This window comes from Centruroides sculpturatus, unplaced genomic scaffold (assembly GCF_000671375.1).
Source record: "Centruroides sculpturatus isolate CEXI.00-Female unplaced genomic scaffold, Cexi_2.0 scaffold1202, whole genome shotgun sequence".
Taxonomy (NCBI): domain Eukaryota; kingdom Metazoa; phylum Arthropoda; class Arachnida; order Scorpiones; family Buthidae; genus Centruroides; species Centruroides sculpturatus.
In genome coordinates, this window is record NW_019385444.1 from 72,924 (window position 1) to 87,737 (window position 14,814).

At 44.9% G+C, this 14,814-nt stretch overlaps 1 protein-coding gene across 1 annotated transcript in view; it reads right to left on the reverse strand.

Moving 5' to 3' along the window:
• Positions 1-310: 310 nt before the first annotated feature.
• LOC111639072 (homeobox protein Meis1-like) overlaps positions 311-14,814 on the reverse strand; it is a 51,807-nt gene continuing 37,303 nt past the window's right edge. The window contains exons 10-13 of the mRNA XM_023384845.1: positions 11,570-11,646; positions 1,498-1,556; positions 1,035-1,133; positions 311-939 (exon numbers count right to left, since the gene is read on the reverse strand). Coding sequence (XP_023240613.1) covers positions 701-939; positions 1,035-1,133; positions 1,498-1,556; positions 11,570-11,646 — 474 coding nt within the window. The 3' untranslated portion in view covers positions 311-700. The remainder of the gene's footprint in view (positions 940-1,034; positions 1,134-1,497; positions 1,557-11,569; positions 11,647-14,814) is intronic.

The window sequence follows — 14,814 nt, forward strand, 5'->3', positions numbered from 1 at the left end:
TGGAGGAACGGATCGTTTCGGGATGATTGATGGCAAAATTGGGTGTTCTGTCACTGTCTGGAGTCATGTGCATTTAAATTGCTCGATCGATCTTCGTGACATGTTGTACTAGCATGTTTACCTGCAGAAAGAAAAGTCCCTCGTCCCTTTATGAAACTTGAATTTGCTGCCTTTCTTTCACGATCGGGTGGAATTTTTAAGTCTTAACCCTCGTCTTAACCCCCTCCCCGAAAAAAAAAGGAGTGGCACGAAATACAGAAAGTAACAAAGACGAAACGGAATTGGATGACAAACAGAAGTAAGAACGCAATCTCGGTGTTGACCGTTTTATTGACAGTAAGTTACACCATTCGGGAAAAAAAGTACAGCCACGTAACAACAGTCACACGACGGGGCCGGTGTCCTTCGGCCCCGGATCCAGTGTCCCTATATGGCACGAGCGTATATACATTTTAGCATGTGACATACAGTGGATGGGGGAGAGGACACGAACTAAATACAATGTCGCCTAGCGACCACTTTTTTTTTTTTTTTCAGCACTACAGCCCAGACTACTGGTTCCTCTTTTTATTTTTTTATTTTTTAGTTTTTTGTTGTTGCACTTTTATTGTCTAATCCGCCGTCCAGTCCCTTTCCTGGGACTCCAGGCACTGGATGGTCGACACCTTAGCATCACCTGACAGGTGTCCCGCGGGAGACTCTAACTAGCGTGAATGTCCATGATGTGCTGTCCCGATCCGTCGTACGGCGAACCCTGAGGTGGCAGGCCCGGATGGCCCATAGGGCCGTGAGCCATCATCATAGCGTGAGGATGTCCGGGGAGTAACATGGCTTGAGAGTGAACCGGAGATCGGAGTTGGGACATCTGAGAGTATCCTCCCATTCCTCCCATGTGTCCCATACCCATGGAGCCTTCGCTGCAGGAGAGGTTCTGCATTCCTGTCCAGAAAAAAGAAGAACCATAAGGGTGGGTATCCGGGCACTTAACGGACGACGAGTGTGTGATCGATGCTCGGACGGTAAAGAACACCTACCTGGAGGCCTGATGTGCATCTGCTGGCTGCCATCCATCATGTAGCCCATCCCCGCACCATCTGGTCCATAGGGGGTTCCTCCTCCGGCTAGGGTGCCTCCTGCCAGAAAAAAAAAAAAGGAAGAGAGAGAGACTGACTTAGTCGGGGCGGGAAAGAGAAAAGGGCCCGCCTGGCGGCTTCCATTTACAGAAGGGGAAATTAAAACTTTCCACCTTGCGCGTCATTAAGACGAGAAGAGCAGAGCCGGGAATTGAAACGTCATCAATCTTGGCCCCGTCAATTTCCGATCGAATGAAAAACCAACACAATACGGCACCCGAGCAGGATCTGTCGCAAAACCTTCGGGCTCAATGATTGATGACATTTCTAATGAGTGCAGCGCACACAGGACGTGCCAGCATCCATTAAGTTCCCGACTCTCTTCCACGCGCTAGCGTTGATACCACAGATGCTCGCTACCTACCTGCCCTGTTCGACTGGTCAATCATGGGCTGCACGATTCTTCTTCTGGCATTAATAAACCTGCAAGAGAAGAAAAAAAAAAAGAAGAAAGTTCTTATCTCTTCTACCACAAACAGCTGTTTATTTGGCGTCTCCACTCGTAAATTTCTCACCTCGTCCGTTCGGAAAAAAGTAGAGCCGTGGCTCTACTTAGCGCCCGCGATAAGGCGACATTAGCGAGTCCTGCAGGCGAGAGAAAACTCCCGAACATAAAGTTTTCCGGACGTGCCGTCCAGACACAAGGTGTAAGCTTGTAAGTGAACAAAGGAAAACGGGGGGAGGAAGCGAGCCAAGATATATTTCGAGGCTCCAATACAAGAGGGGAGGCAGAAAGGGAGAAAAGAACGATTTATGGGAGGAGCAGATGCGACGGAATTTGCCGAGCAGCAGCAGCAGCAAGCGAGCGAGCAAGCAACTGCACAACTGTGTGCCTGGCTGTCTGCCTTCCCCTCCCACTATAAATCACTGGCAGAAATTGAATAGCACCCCCTATCGCGTACTACGTCATCGGCCAACGTCGAGCTTATCTTTTTCATAAACAATCGACAAATTGCCCCAGCTCCTACGCCTCCTTTAATATATTAGAGTTCATTAAAGTTCTCAGCTAGCGGTCAACTCGTCTCTACTCGGCGGAAGTGCACCCCTTATCTACCAACTCTGATGAGTCTTTGATGCCAACCGGGACAATGTGGATCCAGTCGTAAGATGCGTACCAACAAAGACTTTTTTTTCCTCTTTTTTTTTTTCTTCTTCTTCCTTTCCTCCGAAACTTAATAAGCGATAAGCGCAACAACAATAATAATTACCGAGGGGCCCAGGGTGCTCTGCCCCTATAATCTCCAACTCCTCTATCTAGGATTTGAAAGTATCGATTTTGCAATTTGCGCTTTGTGTTTAGCCAAGGCGTCAAGAAGGCAAAACAAGAAACGCACACACACACGCGCGCGCTCCGATACACAAGAACATGCGACTAATTCCCTAAAAAATATTTATATACACTGTGGCAAAGGGGGAGAGGAGGGAGGAAAGGTGGAAAAAAAAAAAAAAGTTTATTGGAGCAGCTATCAGGTGCGTCAATCAAAACTCACCTGAGTGACGTAATTAACGAGTAAAAACGGATATAAACTGGGGGGGTATATAGGTGAGTGACTATGCGAAATGTTTTGTTAATGCCAGCATCGCCCCGAGCATCCCGTCAAGTGACAGCTCATAACGTCGACAATAATGAAAGTGTGATGGAGAAGATAAAAATTGCTACTTCATAACCTCGTGGCAGATGGTGTTAATGGCAACTAGTAAGTATTCATTTGACTTTGCAGCTGACGCTCTTTGATTTCGTCCCTTATCTCTCTCTCTCTCTCTCTCTCGCTCCCGGACGGGGGTGAGGGGGTGGGGAGGATATTTATATCTATATCCTTAATTTATACCGCGACTAAAATCGAGCGGGACTTACATTATTTACAGGTATAACGCGGGTGGAGATTTTTATTTAGCTAGCAACCGACCGGTTTTACGATCATTAAGGAAAAGCGAGTGGGAATGGAGAAGGAGGGAGGAGGAGGAGGAGGAGGGAAAGAAAAAAAAAAAACTGCACCTTTCTAGTATTGGGCGGAGAGGGGCCGGTCGCCATGGATACAAGAGAATCACTTACAGTAATGCAGCAATGTCCCGGTGGTGGTCACAGTAGGCTTAGTTTATGACCGTCCAGGGACGGGAGAGGTTATTTTTCATAATTTGGAGCTGATGCCAAGTAATCGGTAATTGCGGCCAGTATTGATTCTAGCCAGACTAGTGTCCCACGAGACACAACCGTATCGCGTCAAGCACGATTGATGGGGCGCAGTTCGCCTTCCGTCCACTCGGACCCAGACAAAGCTGGATGCTCCACACTCTAATGGCGTTTTCTTGTCTGTTTGTAAATTTTACCGCTGGAGGGACCCGAGACGGTCCCTTAGCTGGTTGCTGACGTCACCGGGGCTCGCACCTTGTAAACTCGGACGTTTACGGCCTCTGTGAGAGTCCCGTCCCTGGGCTATTTTATAATATTTATGCCGGCGAGAGGATGAGAAGATCCGATCTAATGAGTTTTTGGAGGGTCCCATCCTACCATTGGCTGGTGAGTGGGGCGGGATGGAACGGGCAACACGAACACACTCAATAGATAACGAGGGAGTCGGAATCGATATATGGAACCGCCTACATCTCCACCTGCCCGCACCTTAAATGATTACCTTTACCTGTCAGGTGCTAAGCGACAGGTTGATCGTTACATCGATCCGCGAGTTGCGTCCGAATAGGGGTCAAAGGACGGGGCGATAACTAGTTACAATTTACGCCGACGGAGAGGGAGAAAAAAGCGAGATTCGATGGAACGTGATGGCGTCATCGAAAGGGATACACTTCTTATCGGAGGCAATCACCTGGCCGCTTGTGTTGACACGGGACGGTTATCTCGCACACGACTCCCTTTCCCTTACCTGGCGCTCGTCGCCATTAAGGTTTATACGGCGCTTGGCAGCGCGCGGCGTTAAAGAATAGAGAGGGAAAGACGATTACAATGCATGCGGTTGTTGGGAATATCCGGGCATCCCGGAATTCCGAGGACCAGGGGGATGAGAACTCCTTGCGAATCGCCGTGCTTCTTTCAGAAAGGAGCTAGAAAATTCCAACTTAGCGGAGCATCTGGATGGGAGGTTTATGGAGCGAGAACCGGACCGACGCGTGAGCCGCAGTCTGAAAACGGAAGCCAGCCATGCGTTCTGAATATGTGATTACGTTTTAAAGCGAGACGATCGTGATTTTAAACCGAACACATAATGGAGATACACCTCTCATTCGGAGTCTGGCTGCAGTCTCTTCACAAAAGGGGGAGACAAGGAGACTGGAGAGGTATAGCATACCATTAGCGACAGAAAAATGGCTGCACCCCATTGTGAACAAAGGACATTCGGGAGCCATAAAGGGACCCCCGTCTCGCCAGCCTTGAATGGAGGAATTCCTGGTCCGTACGCTCTACTGCTTCTCCGCATATGAGAAGGGAAAGACGATCGCTTCATGCAAACCCCGAGCTATGATCTATGTCTGCAATCCCTCGCCTGTAAATGGGAGGACGGAACACCTTCTTCTCCGCACCGCCGGCAATAGAAATATTTTAAAACAACAATAACAGTAAAACGTGAGTGAGTGCCAGGGAAATTTCCCTTCTTCTCCCACCCTATCTACCACTTCTTTGTCTTCCGTTCAAATAGCCGGGATAACAATTTTCCAACTATACCTCCTCCTCCTCCTCCTCCTACCAATTGCTGCCCGCACCAACTTTTACGAATCGGGTGCGAGGAGGGATGACGCACGCACGGGGATCAATACGGGAACGTAGCGTGTCCCGCCATGCATGGGCCGAGCTCAGAATAATCAATAATGTTTGTTGTTTGAAGAGAATGTTTTCATTATCTTATACTATTGTCGTGTCACATTCAATTATTGCGGGTCGTTAGGACTACCATCCGACCGGGCCGCGCCTTTTAGTTTTGCATATAAACGCCCGGATAATGAGTCCGAAGTGGCGGCCTGCGCCCCAATAAAACCCATCGTAAACGCCGGGATCGAATCTTTACGCACTCGTAACACTACATAAACGCCAGCGCCGATCTTTTACTGTGTTTAAACAGCTAAACTTCCACCCCCTCTCTCTCTCTCCTTTGCGCTCGTTACGCGCTTACGCTAGCGGGCAACGCGCCGGATCCGCGCGGCGCGTTCGGGTCCGAAACTCCCCCCCCCACCGACGTTCGAATTTCCACCCCTTCCCCCAACGAAATCGAGTGGTTCGGGCGCGAAGGGAAGGAATTAACATCCATCAAGTGCATCTGATTATTGCCAACTGGAAGGACAGTCGTAATGCCAGGCATCCATTTCTGACGCCGCCTTATTACTAAATGGCAATTATGAGTCCCTCTAACACTAGCCAGGAGCAATTTCTCGCTCACAATCCAATTCCTGCGGATCACTAAATGTCATTAGAGGGCGCAGCCATTCAGTCGGAGCGTGTCGGACGTCGCGAGCAGTAATTACAGCAAGGACCTTTTTGTAGCAGCTCCGCCTGGTACGACATCGAATTGCTTTCAGCGAATTAGCCCTCCCTCATGGAGATTTCATAAATACGGAATAACTGGTAATGACGGCCACTGGCTGTTCTCCAGAATCGCATTAAATCGCACCTCTTCCAAATTTGTATCTGGATTTTTAAACTCTTCTGTCGTTTCGCTCTTAACGACCTCGACTGGTGCACCTCCACTTTTTCCCCCCTTCCCTCTTCCCCCCAACCAGATTTAGGGATTGCCGGAAAATCGGAACTCGGTTTTGTCCCGTTTAAATACCCATTCCGCCATTTTTTCAACGGTTTCAGGGAGGATTTCACACTCTCTCGCCTCCTATAATATCGCGTGTTTTATTTTTTAAATAGAATAAACCCGATTATCCGTGGATTTGCGTTGTTTTGCATGAATTTAGCTCATTAAAAAGGTTTTTTTTTTAAGTACATTTAATCGTTCCTCACCCTTTTCCGTGCACCGAACGAAACGTTTAAAGAGTATATTGTCGTACCCATCAATGGCATTTATTTTATTGTTAGAACAGTAAAAAAGGCATAAAACTGATGCATCGCTGAACAAATTCCCCGTTAGAATACTTTATTCGAGTTTACACAAGAGTTGAATAACTATTTTTTTTTTTTTTTATTCAAAACACTGGCTTTCAATATATTTATAATAATAAAAATGGCGATCGTCGGCGACTTCTTATTAACTCGTCCAACGAATCCTCTTGAAGCACAACGCGATGGGAATTTTCTTCTAATTCGTTTATAGAACAATACCAGATTCAAATTACATTTTAAATTTAATTTCTTAATTATCTTTATCAACCCTAAAACACACGCGGGGTGTCAATTTAATCGCAATTTAATGACCGAAGAAATAATACCATCAATCGCTCGGTTAAGCGCAAGCGAGCATTTGTAAATCTCGTATAACGCGGTTAAAAAAATAAAAAAAAAATGGCCGAAAAATTAACTTTATCTCCAATTATACGCGAGAAATTAAATTGTTATCGTGGGGTGAGCGCACGAAACGGTCAAGAAGAGGCGAAGGTAGGCACTAAAATACATTTAATATAAAAAAAAAAAAAACACGGGACGATGAATATAATGGATTTATTATCGTCCATTATCCAAAATTAATGGGTTCCTTCGTGATTTAAGATTCCAGATAATGTAGGCCTATCAAGAAAGTCTTAATCCGAATCCATGTAAGGGGGTGCAGATAAGGATGTAAACCCCTTTACTGTGGGAAAGTAGAAATTGCTAATGGATGATCGGGTCCTTAAATCTATCATCCATTGGCAAATTTCTACACCCACCCGAATGGATTTAGGATGCAAAGGGTGCAAATAGGGAGTAAATTTGTTTACCTTACTAAATTGCCAATGGATGGTGGAAGTAGGGATGAGAATAAGGAGTCGATCGACACCCTTTGTTTACTCCTAGAATAGGAATGCCTTAAAGAAATAGAAATTGCCCAACGTTAGCCTGACTCGTTTGTAAGAAAAACGGCTATTAGGTTTACCAAACGACACCTTACAAGCAAATAAGGGAAGACATCTTCTTTGATTAGACTTTGTAAGGTGATATTTCAGCCGATAAGTAATATAATTTGCTTCTTGTCCGACTTTCTAATTAAAAAGTCCCGAAGTGTGAGAGATTTTTCAGAGGTCGGTAATTACCAGGGAAACCTGCCAGAACACAATAAGGTCGTTTGATGGTATTAAGCGGGAGAAAATCGTCGTCTGATACAATGACGTGTTTACAGCGGACGGGAAATTAGCTTGACTCTTTTTCTGATGCGCACCGCTAACTAGAAAGAAAGTACAGTAACAACACCTGATAAGGAGGAGGAGGAGGAGGAGGGGGGAAAAAACTGAAACAAATTAAACTGATGCCGTGATGGATGAGATACCGAAAGACCAGTCGATAGTAGTATTTAGCATATTTTTATGTAGCCAAAAATTGAGAAATTTTCTTTGGGAATTAACGGATTTTTCGCCACTCGCATGGCGTTTATAGATTGCTTGCTACCAAACATCACGCGAAGACATTGGGCTCGGGGGGAGGAGGCGATTAAAATCGCTGGGTTAAGTGGCCTTTCACTGTCTTTTGCCTGGCGATAGCGAGAGCGACGTCGCCGTGGAAAAATCGTTTTTCTGACGCGCGATTGCCAATTCCCCCCTCGCAAAGTAATAAAGCTATGGAAAAATTAAAGCTGAAAAATAGTGTCGTTCGTCTACTACATCGTCATGGTAACCGCCACTAACAATAGCCACGAGGAGTGACAGGCAATATCACGTGACGGGAACGACGTCCAGACCATTGACACCCCAAAGACAAGCTCGTAAAACAATACTTAAAGGTGTTAAATAAGTCTTATTATTAAGTGTTACTGCAGATAAAAGGAGGAGGGAAACGGTAGCAGATGGTGGCAAAAGAGAGACGGGGCAGAAATAAACTTACTTTTATCGTTTGCCACATTTGCATAACCGATGGTGACTCGGGGTGGAGTATCCGTGCATCGCGGACGAAATGAAGAATGACAGTCGGAGCTAACATCGGAGAAAAACGCAGGAATAATTAAGGAAGTCGCATCTGACTAAACAAGATCATTGCACAAGCCATTAGAGCCAGTCATGTACTGATTCGATTACTACCAGTGCAGCATCGTCCTTTGCTGCTGATGAGGCGGGTGCAGCCATGCGTCCCTATCCAAACCGAATGGATAATTTAGAACAGAGCAGTTGACCCTCCGTTTCCATTTTATAAAACGCCTCGCCTTTGAAATATTGCACTTCACCAGCAGAGAGAGACCTTGTTTTTCTGTCCCCCGGACGTTTCATAAAGAACTCTTGTGTTTCTAGTGTGTGTGTACGACACCCTTATTGGCGTTACTACAAGAATATCGGCCATTCTAAATTGATAAACAAAGGATTTCCTCGTAAGAGCTTCGAGATACGTTTGCATTTAGTCTGTGGCCGTGTTTATTTTCGCTTTGTGAAGTTCGGACCTAACAATAAAAGTTTGGAAAAGTCAAAATGGTTGGCACCTCGCAACAGAAGCGAAGCGCCTGTGCCAGCAGCAAGGGTTGGTTGGCATCAGATATCCGAAACGGAGGATGTGGGAATCAATAAGATGACTGGAGATCCGGGTCCACTTCTTCCTTAAACATTGTTTCCGAGCTTCTCCGCTAATTAAATTCCATTTGGTCGCCAGAGGGCGTGCGGTGGGCAGCCATCTTGAAAACGTTCAGCTTGATGAAAAGTGACAGGCGTCTCCGGCTGCGAGGCGCCACGCAGGAGCAGGACGCTGACAGTTCACCAATTATTTCTTCTTCCTTCCAAATTTACTGTTCTTTCTTAACTAATCCTCCAGGATCGAATCTCTAGCGTCAGCTAATGACGTTTCGTTAGTGTCACTTTTTTTTCCGCCCTCCCAGACGAAAATATAAAAGAAGAAATAAAAGAAAACTAAAGCCCCGGGGTTTCGGCTCGTATCTACCATGGCAAATCGCTCGCTCGATCACGCGAAAATGCGAGACATTCGAAACTACGACTGGTGTATTAATGGAGGGTGCTCTCTTGGACAGAAACCATTGGATCTATCGGAGCTGTCACAGACATCGGACGGACGGGATTAATATTGTTAACGGTGCTGCAGCAGTAAGCGGCCAGGTGCTCCTGACAGGTTTGTTCGGTAATGTAATAAACAGCCGAGTACAATGGTCCGGGGCTCGAATTTATCTTGTCTGGCTCGGATCATCCCGGCGGAATGGAGCTACCCCCGACCGAGCCCAAAGCCATACGTACAGCTGTCGGGCTGTAAACTCACCTGGGGATCACTAGGTCAAACCAGTTAGTGTATTCCGTGTAAGAAGATAAGATTCGGCCCACCTACGGCATGCTGGCCAGGGATGAAGTTTCTTTTATGTCGCCCCACTCTCCCCTTGGGGTCGAAGAGGTCAGGTGCAAGTATTCGGCCTCCCGGGGTTCGAGAACAAAGACCCGTCGTCCTCCGTCTGTTCTTTTTCTACGCGCTCGGCATAACAAGTAGGGGGTTTTTAACCCGTAGGACACCCCGAAACCAAACGAGACTCGTAAAAAAAGGACCGAAAGTTGGTTTTATGGTGGCTGGACATCGTCAATAAACGTTAATACGTTGTTCGAGGCAAGCCCACTTTAATTTCTTCTACCGCCACATGTAATTGTCTGCGGAGATAACATCGCCTCAGCCATCGATTACGTACGCCCGCTACCAGGCGCAAATAATAAATCAGACGCATTGTGGCAATGCGCCTGCAAACTACGGCGCGCCACCCTTTCGCTTTCGCCCGGTGTCGCCTCTTGGCGAGCGCGCGCGCGCGTGTGCGCTAAGGGCGCGCCGCCATCGAAACGGTAATGAATATACCGCGCCGCCCATCCATCAAACGGTGTTCCCCGTCGAAATCATCCCCCCTAGTGACACGTGACCCGACCGCGTTGACAGAAAAATCGTCAAAATTGTCCATCCCGCTCGCCGAATCATTAATAATCGTCATCTGGGTCACTTTATTCCCCAAGGGATTAACGGAGGCACTGTTGCATCCCACAACGGTAGCGCGGTCCGATAATAAAACAGGAAGGGAAAATGTTTTGTCGTTCGGCAATTAAGAGCTCCTGCAGAATGTTTATTTCCAGTTTAATAGCATTCCATCACGGTTTTATACGGGGTGGCTGCCATACAACACGTGTAGCGCCCGGATAATCTGTGCCACTGATTTTAAGTCCCGGTGGCGAGATCCGTTTGCAGAGAGGCGCAAAAATAAAGAAAAAAAAAAGAAGAGACGAGCCGTGGCCCAACCCGGCAATCTCGTTAGGTGGACAAGGCCCTGTCATTATCTACCTGACTGCCCTTGGGAATTACTTTCGATGTAAATTACCTCAAGTTCCTTACTTACTACAAGTAGGCCTATATACCGTGTCATTAGGAGAAAGAGGAGCGAGCGGTATGTACCCCGAAAGGGCCCCCCAACCCGTGAACCAATCGCCGTGGGATGAGTTTTACCGATTTCGGGGAAGGAAAGAAAAAAAAAAGAATTTAGGTGCTCCCGCCAATTACCCCATACGCCAGATACCACACATTTCTATAAAGGGCATCGTGAGAAACGGACGAAGATTCGCTCGAATAACCTTCCACCCTCTCAGATATATGCCTAACTAGACTTATATATAGGTAGGGACCACCTTAGGAGTTCCGCCACTTGACCGACATAATCACCACTTCTCTAAAGCACCACAGCAACAAAAGTGTCCCTCGTCTCTCCCTCGCTTACAACAGCCTTTTTTTTTTTTTTTTTTCCTTTTTAAATTCACTTTTCTTCGGCTCGAGGTGTGTGTGTGTGTGTGTGCGGGAAGTCAAACCTAAAATTATTCTCTTCTTAGGGAGAGGGGGCCTTCGAGCAACGGTAGCGATGAAAATCGCTACACGTAAAAACCAATCTTCTTCTGCTTAAAATATTTCCACCCCTCGTGGCCTGATGTATCTATCCAAAGCCAATAAACCACCGAAAAAATTTTAAATTTTTGTATCCGCCGAAGTTTTTCACCGAGGGGTCGAATTAACAACCACTTTCTCTCTCTCTCTCTCTCTCTCTCACCCCCTTTCGTAATTTTTATTAAGTGAAAAAAAGAGATTAAACACGGAGAAAAACCGTTTACGTCCTGCAAACCAATCAATACCGTCCTCTTATTTAATTAACTACTAAACTAGAAATAGAAGTTACACGAAGTTTTTTCGTTAACTTCCTCCCCTTTTTTTTTTTTTTCTTTTTAAACTCGTTAAAATTCTCATTTTCTCTTAAATATGTTTATACAGTTTTAAATTGGATTATTATTAAGAGTTTTCATCCATACGTGTGGGGAACGAATTGTTAAAGAAGGGTGCAAAGACCACTACTTACCAATTGTTGACCTGCAGAATCGTCAAGCCAGTATCCTGAGCCAACTGCTTCTTCTGATCTTCCGAGGGATAAGGATGCTGAAAGAAGGATAATTAAAATAAGAATAATTCGACACGACTAATTTCCATCATACAACCCCCCCCCTTTCCATTAATAGTTATGAGGCCATCTGCGGATCGATAATTGCCACCATTGCCTTTCACGGGTATTAAATTCGGGAAAATTAAAGCCTAGATTTTCATGAAAGATGAATGAGTAGGAAAAGAGAGAAATGAAAAATCCCTTATTTTCTAATATCTTCGTTTAAGATGGGGAGGGGGGAAGAAGAAGAGAGGAGAGCGAGCAGCTAATAAACAAACATTAAAATAAATAAAAAAGAAAGCCGAAGGAGGGGTGGAGAAACGTGTCTTAAAGTTTACAAAGACGTAACCGAAGAATCGGTATGGTAGTTTATGAACGCAGTTTAGAAAGAGAAGTATAAAAATTTAAGAGACGTCATAAGGCACGAGTGTCACTTTTAATATTTACAACCGCGGAAAAAAGTGGGAAGATAAGATTTGTGTCGTTCACCAGTCCGACTATCTGTTGTGTTTCTATTGCGAGTAAATATCGTTGAATGTTATCAGGGCAGTGAGCAGTCGGTAGTCGTCTCCACCTTGGAAACAATCGGAGTTTCACGGCTGACAGCTTTAGTATTCATAAAACGAACATATTTCACGGGACAAACCCACTTCTGCACCAACATCGCCTGTCCGACTCTTTCTCACGTGATCGAGCCGCACTTTAAGAGCAGAAGAGCTACCCCTGTTTAAATAAAGATATCGGGAAGAGAGGGGAAAAAAAAAGAAAAAAAAAACCTTAGACAAACCTTTATCGCTTTCTCGCTATACAAAATGTTTTTGTATCCCTTTCGTGCCACAATGGCTGCCGAAGCCACAATATGCAAAAACGTGTTGCCATTTTAGCTCTCCTTTGGTAATCCTAGATGAAGATTGAATGAAACGGGCTTAACGCTTTTGTAACTGATGTAACTACGTAAACAACACTAATTAAAATGTGCAGTGTTTGAAATGAGATTCGTTTTTCATAAAATTAATGTACGTCACGGGACAAATCTGTTACAACTGCATCGACGTCACACACACTTCCTCACGTAAATCGAAATGCTCTTTGCTAAACAGGCGATCCCGGCTTGAGAAACACCCCCCTTAGACGTATATTTATCATTTGTTTTTACGCGCAAAATACCTGTTAGATGATTTTATCTAATATAATTTGAATGCCGCGATGATTAAGAAACTGAATTTTGCTCTTTAATGGACATAAAAAGTGAAATTCGGTTGTCTTAATGATCCCCCGAAGCGACGAGGAACATCGGATGAACACCTTCTTCTTTTTTTAATAAGTTTTACTATTGTTTCAATTAAGTAATACGGAAAATAATAGAATTGTTAAGTGTTTTAAATGCGGCACGTTGAAGCATTTAAAAACACTGATGATCCCGGTTTTGTCAACGCCCTCCTGACAAACCGCAAAAACCAGCGAAGCGAGATGGTTAAAACGAAGAAATCTTTCAGTTACTTAAGCAAAAATGAATAGGAAGAATGGAAGACCGAGCAAACATAGATGTCCAGTGCTTCAGCAGGAAATGCGTCACACTAGTGAATGGGTACACAAAGAGAGCAGTTACAGTTGGACATATGTCACCTCTACTAGAAGATTTATCGAATGTCCGAGAAGAAAGAAAAGACATTCATTACGTTGGGGGCAATAAGAAAGTGTCACGTAAGTCGAACCCCCAAGAAGGTAACAAAAGACCCCCTTCCGAGTACTCATACGGTTGCCATTTACGAAAAGAATTTAATGCCGAAATAAATAAATAAATAAGTACATTATGTAATTTATATAAACTTCGTAGTATCTTTCGGAAAATAAAGTGCTAATCTGTTACAGTGAATAACGGTGATTGAATTTTCTTCTCATTTAACCATGCGGTGCAAGGTTGTTGTCATGTATTGTTACACTTGCACACTGGCACGAGAGCGGCAAATGATAACTGACAGCATTCTTGCCAGCTACCTTCATATATTTTGACGTGTCACCGTCTCGTCTTACATCCCCAGGACACCTGTGAGTCTTTAGCCACCCGCACCGGTCCCGATTTTTTTCCTTCTAAGGATTTTAAGTGGAGGGGAGAGAAAAAAAAAAGAGAGAGAGAGAGAGAACAGGTAATGGTTGACAATGCAAAGGGGAGGAGAGATGGCCTAGCTGCACGAGCCAGTAGGTGGTGCCTCCTGACAGAAAGTAATCAATAGCGTGTAGTATAATATCAGACAAGGTCAAATGTACTATTTACTGTGACAATCCTATGTAATCGGGTCAATGGACTTTGAGGATTACACGTGATGTCCGACGGGGCCTGGAACATAATTAGTGGAAACTACAGCCAAATCCGAATGTACAGATTTATCGCCTTGACAAGTGGCAGCCATTATATATAATATTTGCCGACAATAATCGTCAGTCGTCGAAAATTCCCGGTCCTACTAGAAGGCGGGGTGCAAAACTTTCCGACTGACAATCAACAGCTGCTACAGCTACAAGCGCCCTAATAAACGCGGCCGTGTTATTAGCACCTTCAGTTAATAATGATTTTGGCCCCTTTAACAAAGATCCATATTGCACCGGCTGAGTGTTGTGTTGACCGAGTTCTTCTTCACCCAACGATATTGATACTGTGTCCCCCGTATTTGCCAGCTAGATCCTCCTGAAGTTCTTTTCTTTTTTTTTTTTTGTCTAGTGCCATGGCACGAATCTCCTTGACCAAACGGAAGATAAAGCAAAGTTTAATTAGAGATGATAAATGGAGCCGGCTTTTGGCTCATATACTTAATTGGCCCGAATTGAAAGTAATCATCGTGTTTTAAAACGTTTAGTTTAGTTGAGATAAATATCTTTGTGCACGAGGAAGGCACCCACGAAATAAAAAAGAACCCGATTTTTATAAAGGTTTGATGAAAATTTATAAGTGACAAGATGCTCACTTTCATCAAAATGGCGATCGTTAAAGGTCAAATGCGGTCATCCCCAAGATTGGAATCGCTTTGCGAATCTTCTAAAACGCCCGTTTACATGAAAATTTTGGGCATTTTACTGTTTAGAAAAAGTTCCTCCATGCTGGATTATCCAGATAATTCCGTGCCGAATCCCTGGAGAGAAGTTGGGTTTGGTAATCAGTTTTGGTG